General features: G+C 39.7%; 1 protein-coding gene across 4 annotated transcripts in view; it reads right to left on the bottom strand.

The window, feature by feature from the left end:
* The window catches only part of dysc (dyschronic), a 249,972-nt gene that overhangs the window by 178,863 nt on the left and 59,004 nt on the right, over nucleotides 1-12,105 (bottom strand). For all 4 annotated transcript variants that reach the window (XM_067791659.1, XM_067791661.1, XM_067791660.1 and 1 more), the window contains exons 4-5: nucleotides 4,717-5,540; nucleotides 4,525-4,657 (exon numbers count right to left, since the gene is read on the bottom strand). In XM_067791659.1, coding sequence (XP_067647760.1) covers nucleotides 4,525-4,657; nucleotides 4,717-5,529 — 946 coding nt within the window. In that variant the 5' untranslated portion in view covers nucleotides 5,530-5,540. The remainder of the gene's footprint in view (nucleotides 1-4,524; nucleotides 4,658-4,716; nucleotides 5,541-12,105) is intronic.

Here is a 12,105-nt window from a genome sequence, read left to right as displayed (position 1 = left end):
TAACACATTAGCAATTGAATATTTTAAAAACTGTATTCATTCGTCGTGTACTCCTATTAAGTATAGACCCTCAATACTCCAGTAAATGGAACTAAGTGGAGACCATTAAGACTAAATAAGGAACCAGCTAAGTTCTCTCTAATTTGGCAGTATGCTTGTCTGGGTATCTCATATTTTCGGTTCAGTGGCCATTTGGCATTAGCTTTCTTGTTAAGAACATTAATATCTGTTGCGCGCAGTTAGAAGAGGAGCAATGTTACTACGCTGGGGTTTACTCGGCCTCTTCAACGGATTTTCCCACTTTCATATTTGGTTTACATCAATTAAGACGCCCGTTAACTCTGGGCCTTGAATTGAAACGCCACTCAATTTCTCTGTGATGCTCATGAAGAACATTTTTATCCAAAGAGAAGGCCGATGTAATCTATTTCATGGAAATAGTTCTCAGAATGCTGCCATAAGCGAATCTCATGTGGCTTCACGGCAGGACTTTATTCAATCCAACAAGATTACAGATGTCTTGGAGTATAAAATGTTAGTCTATTGGAAGAAGTTTGAGTATAAATTCCAGATCTTGTGTCAGTGAGGGCTCCAGCTAAGAATTACGGCTGAACGCCTCACTCAAGTCATCCTGCATAATATGCTGTTTCTCTCATGATGATGTTTCAATCTTGATTCCCTAGAAAGGTCTGAGCCCGCGCTGACCAGGTCCACTTTCGCTTGCGTAACATGCAAGCGTCAGAAAAACGCATATTGGATATGGCGAGCTATGAAGGATTTGTCAATGTATTTACAACAACATTGTCACAGAAATTTCTGTTGGGCTAAAGAACTTAACCTAAATGGCGAAAAGGCTAAGCTGACTTTAAGTTAATTTGCATTGAAATGTCCAGCATACCTAAATAGACCGAGAAATTGCAGGAAAGATTTAGAGGTGTAAAACTTTGATGAATTTCCTTATATCGGGCGGTACTGGGCCTAAGGGGTAATCCAGTTTTGCTGACCTCAAATTGAATTGGGGAGATATTGAAATTTTACCGGAGGTTTAATGAATGGCGACCGGCGGGGCGCAGCTCAGAGTTACACTTAGGGCCATTTTGAATACCTTCTGGCTAACTGAAGTTTCATGCTAATTAGAACATAGAGACAATTAGAAATGGCTTCTAGGTGGTGCTGCGTATGAGTAACCTGCTTCCTCGTTTCAGATGTTTAGCATCACTCACGGCATATTTTGCAGTCACCTAATGCGTATTCAAGGCACTTGCAAGCCATAAATGACATAGCCAGCAAATATGCGTGAAAGCATGTCTGAAAAAGCTGTCGCCGCGTTGTGCTGCCTATTAGGGAATGCTTTAAGTCGGCGACTAAACTTCATCTAATAACTATATATAAGTTAGTGCATATCAATAGTTTAAAAGACGAATATTTATGCTGTGAACCAAAATACTTGCATAATTATATATGTATGTATGTATATTAGGGTGGGCCGATTGTATGGACGCAAGTTAACCGATATCGCGCCATCGATTTTTCGATAGGATTTGGGCTCAGAAAAAAAAGTTCCACTACGCATACGCAAAACAATTATTTTTGAGCCTGCAAAATTTCATTTTTTTTACTTTTTTCGACTTAGAGTTTTAAGATTTTTTCATTTCCTACTAAAAAAATAGACAGTTTCGAAAAAAAAAAAATTTTTTAATTTTACAATCAAATGAAAATTTCTTTTAGTAGGTCATGAAAAAACCCTTAAAAATCAAAGTCGAAAAAATTCAAAAAAAATGAAATTTAGCAGGCTAGAAAATTATTATTTTAGGTATGCGTAGTGGAACTTTTTTTCTCAGCCAAAATCCTATCGAAAAATCGATGGCGCGATATCGGTTAATAAATCGACCCAGCCTAATATATATTTTACTTGACTCCGAGCGCATATGAATATTTTCTTTCTACAGCGCGCTCTTTTGAACCATAATAGAATTTATTGATTTTAGAAATTTGCAAAAAAAAAATTTGACATGTAAATGCAGCTAAAAATATTACAGTTTAGTACGTAAGTAGCTAAGTATAAAGCTGCACATATGCGTATATACATATGTATGTGTATTTATATATATATGCAGTCAAATAAATGTGTACGATTGTGTGCTCGCCGCCCTCTTTGCTCTGAGCTCAGCTGCGCTTCAACACTTTGGCTACGCTCATTTTTGTGGTCTTTGCGGTTCGTTGCAATTGTGTCGCTCTGCTTTTTGTTATTTATCGTACAATAAGTATTTTCCGATATCATTGCGCCTCTCATAGCATGCATCTGCGTTGTAGTAAGGGGATGGGTGGGTATGAGCGGGTTAACAGTAAACGAAGGATACTTAAGTATAAAGCAAATAAAAATGAAAATGAAACGAAGTAAGTAAAGAAGTTTACATTTCCATTAAGCCTTACAAATTATACCCAGATGCGAGCAGCAATATTAATAATGTGTACCCAATCTTATAATAAACGTAGACTGAGGTTATTACAGAACCTTTCCGTTATTATGGATAGCCCTATCATTCAAAGCTGATCATAGTTTAAATCATTTTTTTTAGCTGACAGTGGGACGAGTGGCAGGAAGTAATCCGTCGGAGAAGAAAAATCGCTACATCTTTCACATTTTGCCGATGATAGAAATTGTCTCCCATGAACCTATTTTTCGAACTAGAACTTTTTTCAGTCTAAAAGGACATCCATAGAAAAAGACTCTGAAATGTCTACGTAAAAGTGGAAAAGGAAAATTTAACCAAACAGTACTCAAGCATCTGCAGGTAAATCAGTCAACCAACGTTCTGGCTTATGCAGTATCTTCAGAGGGAGATCTGTGCCTTAGAGAGAAAAACCGGACTGTCCCTCGAAAGCACGCTTTCAGGCACTAATGTAACTATGTTTATTGACCACCAAGTAGAATCCATCTTGATAAGATTAGATATCATGCGAAGATGTTGAGCCATAGGGTATTTCAACATCACCCTTTGCTGGAGCTCTAGTCACAGTGATATTAAAGGAAATGAATTTGTAGATGAAATGGCCAGTTAAGGTTCTAAAATGGACATAAGCGAGGTGGACGGCACGGTATGACCACCGCTGGGATATGTACTGTGGAAAAAAAGAGGAACATAATATTAGTACAGCGGACTTGCTGTGGACCAAACTGAATGAACGGGAGGTCTGAAGGCAAAGCTGTTAGAATGAATGGGAAGAGGAGCCGATTCAGCATTTTCTGCAGATGTACATAATTGTAAACAATACAAGGTTGGGAAAGTGAATCTTTAGCTCCCATTTTCGCTTGTCAGAAAAAGTAATTGGTTTTTTGAGGCCTACTGGGTAGTAATTTGCTCGCACGGAGCGCGTGCGCAATGGACAAAAGTTTCTCGGAGTGGAAGTGCGTACAGTTCCCATGCACCTAATTGCGTAACCCATAAGACCCTTATATACTCAACATAATTAATCTTTATAATTGTACTTAGAACGGTTAACGTAGATCCTTCCACACTGATGACGTGTTCCGAATCTCGACCAAAGTCTCACTTTTTCACAATAAGAAAGAATAGATCATTCTGGGATACTGGCTATCTGCCTGCCAAATCTAATCAAAGCCATTTTGGCGTGATTGAGCCATAAAACGAACGGGTGTCCAAAGTTCAAAAGATGTATGGATGGAGACAAAAACAAACGCGCTAAGTATGTAATAAGAACGCACCGGCGAATACGCCTTAGTTTTCATGTATGAAAGTGTTCTCATGTCTATCCATTAACGTCTCTAATAGCTGCCCTAACATGTAAGAAGGTATATTCTTTTAGGAGCTTGCAACACTGGGTATAATATAGCGATTTAATCGAAAAAATAAACTCGACATCGGCATCACCGGTTTGCTGGTACTTGGTTGTAGCTGCTGCAATTGACGTCGATGTTTATGTACGTGAAGATTATATGCACGTGCTATTGTTGTTGATAGTGCTTGCGGTTTTTTGCTATTGCTGTAGCGAGGCAATGAGCCACTCTTCGTTACCATTATTGTTTTAGCTTCCGCCCCTCTTCGCCTGCTACTTGCAGCCTTTACAAAATTTTGAAAAACCACAGTGTGCTCATCTACAAAATATGTTTGGTTTGTCTACTTTTTGCTTGACTGTCAAGCAATGGATGTCAAAGCGTAAAAGGAAAACAAAGAATGTCAAATTACATTCAAATGTATCACAAACACACACACAGACACCTACAAACAAATAATAGTACAAATTTATTTTGCGCATGCATTTAGCCTGTGTTGTTTGTGTGGTACTAGGAACCGTGCTCGAGGGCCTGTGTAAGGCAGTGAATGGCAATCTTTGTCGATCAAGGTCAGACCAAAGCTGAGGGCGTTTCAAACAAGAAACGAATCGGAAATGAATTTAAGAGTTTAATGTGTTCGACACACTTCTATTGTCTTCTTTTAGCACAGAGTACGCTTATGGTTGATTATGTTAAAGAAATGAATTAAGTCAATTTTTAAAGCTTACCTGAGTCTTTGCCTCCTTTAACACAAATACCAAAACCATGATCGATCTGTTGATCGCGCGACATGTTAATGGTACGTGTGGTTAATTCATGAATATTTGTTATGCTACGATCTCGATCTCTTTCACGATACATCTGTTAAATAAACAAAGTTATGCGTAGTTTAGAATAAGCTGTCTACACTCCTCACTCACCTGATGCGTAGTAGAGGGTGGACTACTCGCCGGACTACGTCGTCCGGTGCGATCTCTTGTGCCATTGCTATAGTGGTAGCTGCTTGTAGGAACTGAAGACGATTGCGTCGCACCGAACATGCGCAGCACTTGCTCCGGCGAAATTGGGCGCTTTTTATTGCCATTCGCCATACCCATACTAGTGTGGGAACGTCCGCCCATAGTCGCCGTATGATTTGGTAGTGTACCACCACCACCGGTAGCCGCCATATGACTTGTCGGTGAGGCTGTAGATGATAGATACGATGAACCACGCCCAGGCAATGAGCCACCTTTTGTTGGCGCCCCCGCTGAATTGTAATAGTAATGAGGTGAATGCGGCCGTTCCACAATCGTATACGATGTACCAGGCGGTGAATAATATAAACCTGAACGGCCACCACGTAACGAACTCGTACTATTGCCAATACGTGAACCAACACCGTACGTACCGCTAAGACCCACTGACGATGTTGGACCGATCACACCCGGTGGTGGAGTAATCATACCAAAAGACACGTCTTCCGCCTCGTAACTACTCGGCGCGCGTAATGGATGCGCACTGAGTCCGATCGAACTGCCAGTTGGTACGCTAGATGAGGATTGTTGTTGTTGTAGGCCCGATATGCCGGCGGCACTAGGATGCAAGGCGGTTCCATGTGGGGGTGGTGCATAATAATAGCCACGCGAACTCCATCGTGAGGGTCCAAGATCGCATAATTCTGCATAGTCATTGCCAGCTGCGCTCATTGTCGGGGGGTCGCCGTCGTATGGTAAGCCTCCCCCAAGGCGCATTACAAGACTCGCTGTAAAGATAAAAAAGCAATTATATATATTAAAATTGATATGACAAGGACAAGCATTTTATACAAAATATTTTTGCCTAATATGACAGCATACAACAGAGCCCGCTTTGTTAGCTTATGGGCTTATGGAACCTTCTGGTTGCGATATTAAAAATTAAACAGAAATCAGCCAGGAGCGGCTGTTCGTTAGGAGTGAGTAAACTTTGTAAATTTTTTAATGCATGATGACTGCTTTTCTTATTGATGGTTTTTGTCTGAGTCGCTGTAGCTTCAGCACAGCTTCCAGTGGCGGGTTCCGATAAAAATATTTTATTAGCCGAAGCGTCATCTTTTATTCGAATAACATTGTCTAGCCAGCGTAGCCGCTGCATTTTAATTCGCTGGACTATGTTGATGTCTGCGTAAAGCTCGCACAGCTCATCATTAAATCTTCTTCGGTACTCGCCATCGCCAACACAAAGAGCATGGACCGTAAATCGTTCGAAGACCTTTTTCCTCGAGCACTAACGGAGCCGCATCATCTGATGTTGTTTTGGTCCATGCTTCTGCCCCATATAGCAGGACGGGTACGATAAGTGACTTGTAGAGTATGATTTTCGTTCGCCGAGAGAGGACTTTACTTTTCAATTGCCTACCTAGTCCAAAGTAGCATTTATTGGCAAGATTGATTCTTTGCTGTGTTTCAGAGCAAATGTTGTTGTTTGTGTTAATTCTGGTTCCCAAGCAGGGTTGAGCCATGTGTCCACGCAAGTGGGGAAAGCTTCTGACCGCCATTCATCAGTGAATAGGCACAGCGATTATTTTGCATGCGGTTCAAGCAGCTCACAACTTCCGGTCGCTTACGGCCAAGTATCCTCTGGGTAGCTACTTTACATCCGTTTAGTGGTGAGCTAATGTGAGAAGTCGACAACCTGGCTAGGCTGGTCTGTCATACTCGATTCAAGGGCTAGCTGGGGGGGTTTTCGTCTGCAGCGTCTGTCCACCACATAGTGCGGTTGCAAGCGGACGTCTGTTTCGGATCAAGTGGCTAGCTATATAAACGTGCACATAATATTTTCTTACCCGCTAAGCGGGTTGTGCGCTGAGCTTGTGACCCACCACATCAAACCTTACTCCAATGAAAAATAGTATTTCGTTCCGTATTCTAAAGTGGAATGCGGAGAGAGTAGGGCTTTTTGTCCTGATGACCGCTGTTACAAAAAATATATGCTACTGGAACAACAACACGAAATTCTCCCATGTATAAATAAATAAATAAATGTAAGGCGCGATAACCTCCGAAGAGATCTTTTCGAGCTTTGCTTCCAATTTACGTCGTGCTCCTCTTGATTTTCCCTACAAATTGGCCGGATGGGACCTACATGTTTTATGCCGACTCCGAACGGCATCTGCAAGGCAGATGAGTTTTCACTGAGAGCTTTTCATGGCAGAAATATACCCGGAGCGCTTGCCAAACACTGCCGAGGGGCGACCCCGATTAGAAAAATGTTCTTTTAATTGAAAAACCCTATTTCTAAAATTTTGATGTTGCTTTGCCCGGGGTGTGAACCCAGGGCATACGGTGTGGTAGGCGGAGCACGTTACCATCACACCACGGTGGCTCCCATGTATGACATATGAAATTCAATTACTAAGAGAGTATTCAGTTTCAGCCTATTTAAAGCCATTTAGCTCCAACAAAAGTCAAGCGCTAACATATGTCACAATATATTTCACCAATAAGCCCAAAATTATTCCCATTGCAACTACAGCAAATAGACATTTGTGCATATTTTATTTCAAAAAAAAAAAAAAACAATATTTTTATGTGTGTGTAATAGTCATAGTAACATGACATCCTAACCCAGTGCTTACGCGTAAAGTCCCCTCATGGCCAAAGCAGAGCTTAATCAATCTATTGGAACATTAAAAACGCTGAATAATTTCTTAGTTATGAGTGAATATGATGCGCTAGTAAAAGAGCACAAAAATGTACTCATATTAACATGCACACTTACACTAACAAGTACGCTGCACGCACACACACACACACACACATAGTTATATTACACTGCATTACAGCGTGAAGTGGGTGTTAAGTGAAGTAAAGCACACTCAGGGGATTTATTGTCTGTGTTTAGCTGAACTTTTATAGCGCTCAGATATTTATTCGCAAACTGTGTGGATGTATGTGTGCGCTTCTTCAATGCAATGCAGCTACTTTATTGCTTTAGTCTAATGCGTGGCAATGTTAGATTTGAACTACATAAAATGCACGTCTGGCTGTTTGTGTGACGTATTCAAAGCATTAGCTATGCAATTAAATACTCCGAAGCAGCCAAATATCTTGCAATAGAAAAACAAAACCGCAACGGGGTTACCAACCACATTGTCATACCGCGGTGTCGAAAGCCACAGCAACAACAGCAATTATGGAATGCTGCAGTGCACAGGCACTAGCCAAAGCTTACATAACGAACAAACAATAATAACTAACTTCCATTTGTATCTAATGTGGTAAATGTTCATAATTTGCATTTGTGATTTACGCAACCAATATTTAAGTTTTAGGCTTCAAGCCGCCAAAGGACAAACGTCGCCGTTGTTTGCTAGCGAAATGTTACTCATACGCCACCACCAACCCACACACCCACCAACCGTTGTCAGCGCTCAAGCGACAAGTCGTTTATGGTTGCGTGTACAAACCGCAAAGGTAAAATATTTGACTTTTGGCGGTGAGTAAATGCTGCTGCCAAGCTGATAAGTCAAATTAAATATGCAAAGACGAATATTATGTGACGTAATCAAATTAAAGTTTCCCCAGCACGTTACTCATATTTATTTAATGCTGCTATTTTATGTACTTAAGCTATTTCGTTAAGTGTAAATAGCCAAAGGAAGAGCTCTAACGCTGGATTTGGAATGCACAAATTTAATAGCTATTTTATAAAGCGCGAGGAGTATTAAATTAAATAAGTCGAATGCACTTTGAATGTTGAGCACACACACTTTTTTTGCTTACTTAACTTACCTATACCAAATAGTTTAGGGTAATTTTCTGAGGGGGAAAAACTGCTACTCTAAATGAGAGACATACACTCATATAGTCAAACCTCAATACATCTGGCAGTATTGTCGTAACTGCGGTCATTTTAAATTTGAACACTTTTGCTTAAGTTGATTTCATAATAATAAGCGAAAAGGGGGTAAAAATAGTTTTTTCAGCAAAATTCGTAATTGAGTTTTTTATAGTTAAACTAGCAGACCCGGCAGACGTTGTTCTGCCCTACATTTGGCCAATCTGCATACATTTTAATAAGCTTTTTCCGTCTAACTCTGCCCTACCCCTCTACACTTTTTCCTAATCTTTTTATTCACTCCTCCCTCCGTCTTTTTCGCTTCACCTCCATCTTCGTCTCATTCTATCTCTTTCTCTGTCTCCTTCTCTCTTTTCTCTTCTCTCAAGTTGGTCTCCTTCTTCTTCATCTCTTATTGCCAGTCCCAGAGGGTGTTATGTATTTTGTTCCAGTCCCATTCCGAGTCTCTGTTTCAGTACCAGTCCTAGTCCTAATCCCAGTTCCAGTCCGTCTCTGGTCTACTTCCCGGAAAAAAGCATCGTAAATACTAATATAGGAAAATTTATATACGAAATTTCAGGCAAATCGAATAGGACGTATGTAAATAGTTTTGCCAGGTTGATGCGAATAAATCGAATATCACAATGAACTTTACAGCTCTCAGCAACAGCCTTCATTTGATATCCATAATACACACATATTCTAGGTGTATCCGGGTCCATGTTTTGGCCTATATCTCGAGACCGTAGTCACCCAGCTATGTAAAACTTACTCTGACCTAAAACCTACATCAACAGCTTCAATTTGATACCCATAATGTAAAAACACATTCTAGGTGTATCCGGGTCCACGTTTTGGGCTATATCTCGAGCCCCTAGCCTCCCAGTTGTATGAAAATTTTCCTGTACTATAGCACTCATCAGCAGTTTTCATTTGATATCCATATTGTATAAACATATTCTAGGGGTACCCGGGTCTACGTTTTGGGCTATATCTCGAGACCCTAGCCTCCCAGTTGTATGAAAATTATCCTGTACTATGGCACTCATCAACAGCTTTCATTTGATATCCATATTGTATAAAGACATTCTAGGAGTACCCGGGTCCACGTTTTGATCTCAAGACCCTAAACACGTAGCGAAAAAAGGTAGACGATGGCCAATTCTCAAACCTACCCAATATGCTCACAAAATTTCATGAGAATCGGTTAAGCCGTTTCGGAAGAGTTCAGCCTCTAAAACCGTGACAGAAGAATTTTTTATATTAGATTTTAAGAAAATATTTGTATGAAATAATGTGACCGTTTAGATCTTTTATGAAAGGCCATTTTTGTAGAATGACATTTCGGTAGCATCTACAGGATTAGGTTAGGTTGAATATAAGCCACACAAACAGGGAAGCTCACTTGGACAACATAAAGATCAGCATAACATCGCCCAGTGGGTTATTGGCTTAGAATATATCCGCGGCAGGTATGCCTGTCGTAAGAGGTGACCAAATTCCAAACTCTTTCAAGGGGTTTTATAGCGCAATCTTTCCAAGGGATTGCCAGCGTAATTTATAGCATCTCCAACCCAATTGCCAATCTCAACTACTCGTGGCGAATCCTATTTCTTTAGCGGCCAAGTTTCTGATGGATATAGGGGTCATACTAAATCGTACCCGAGATGGTCACTCCAGTGCATTAAAAAATTTTGTGGAGTGTCCTTATCGCTACAACAACAACAAGAACATCCACACAAAAAATCAAGATGCCGAAGGCTATATCTACTTTGATAATTGTTGCGCACTAAGAATGTAAGTTGGAATAAGAGGAATCTTGACCTTTACAGTAAAGCATGCATGTCTCAATGATTCCACTTCGTCCATGCAGCTGGCGCAAGAGAGATTTTCCTATATTTTCAGACACATTCCCATCAGAACCCCATTTATTAGTGAAAGATGAGCCTTTGGTGAAGCCCCGAATTTCAGTAGAACGCCTGCTGGCCACTTCCAGCCAGAGAGATCTCGTTATCCTGCAAGAGATAGTCCAACGCCCATCGTTTGTTTAGCTGTTTCGAGGCCGAAGTATTGAAATGTTATAGAAAAATATTCACCACAAATTTCACTAAGAGCGATATTACGTATTACGGAAATAGTCGTGTTTTCTCGTCTGAACCAAAATTCGTTTGATTTAAGAGCATTCATTCACTTCAGTGAGAGAAAGTAAACCTGACTGTGTTTGTGAAATTTTTAGTATTATAGTATTAGTATTATATTGTGACGAATATAAGCAACACTAAGGGATACTATCATCTCTAAGCCGGTACTGAGCAGTGACTTGTATGCACATAACCAAATTAATCATTATGTCCATACAAGCAGCGGAGAGCAACGCACAACCACATGCATATATCTGAGATACTCCAGAAAGTATGCAATCATTTGTGCAAGTATCACTCACATATACACGCGCATATGAGAAGCTATAATTGTGCAAGTATCATTCACATATACACGCGCATATGAGAGCTATAAACGTAGTTATAGTTGGTAATTTTATAGCTGATAACTAACTAGTAAATTCTAGAAATAGAAGCGCCTAGAAATATGTCAACGAGGAAACCAAACAGTATAAAAAGCAGCAACAGTTGAGGCACGACAATCAGTTTGATTTAAGCAAGCCATCAGTTGCGAAGTATAAGTGTTATTGTGAAGTACTTTAATAAAGGACATGTTGCATTATTGAATAGTGGAGTTATTTATTCAACAGTTTAGTTATTCGAACGTTGGCAGACGGTTGCAAATAAGAGGCACTGCACCAAATTCGTTACAATATTATATAGTTCCGCGAAATATCTGCAGAAGAAGTGTGAAAAATGGCAGACTAAAAAAATAAATGTGTGCCTTTAAATATGCAAAATCCTCTCTTATTGACGTTTTGCTTCCCCCAAAGATTAATGAGAATATGTGCACTAAACAAACATTTCTGCAGTACTCTTTCGTATAGTATAGAAGCAAATCATATAAAGTACACAAAATTTGTTGCATACATCTAGGCGAACAATTTCCTTTTTTCTTCCTTGTGTGGCCTACGGTTTTTTTCTCTGAGAGTACCTCTAGTAAAATCTTCTGGCAAATGACTTTTCTAGACCATAGTAATTTTATAAATGCTGTTTTATGTGAAATTTCTAGAAATAGTTAAGACGAGTCATTCGTGAGAGAGTTAAGGTGTTAAAATATTCTGAAAAATCATCCAGTAAATTTTACTGTACCTCAACTAAGAATGAACAACTTATGTTAGTGGAATGAAAATCTAATTAGTAATACACCTTTTTAAGAAAAAAAATCCAATGATTGGATAATTCAGAAATGCGCTGCATAATTCAAGGCGCATTTCCCCTATTTTTTTAAATTTTGCTAGGCTTTCACTTTCGTATTCTTCGAACATTTGATGAACTTTAAAATAGCAATTTCCACAAAAAATATTCTTCGTGTAATTTTTTATATACACTACCTTAACCACGCCT

This window comes from Eurosta solidaginis, chromosome 5 (genome assembly GCF_040869045.1).
Source record: "Eurosta solidaginis isolate ZX-2024a chromosome 5, ASM4086904v1, whole genome shotgun sequence".
In the NCBI taxonomy this organism is placed as follows: domain Eukaryota; kingdom Metazoa; phylum Arthropoda; class Insecta; order Diptera; family Tephritidae; genus Eurosta; species Eurosta solidaginis.
The sequence above is the reverse complement of the archived record's forward strand: the minus strand, read 5'-3'. Positions and strand labels throughout refer to the sequence as shown.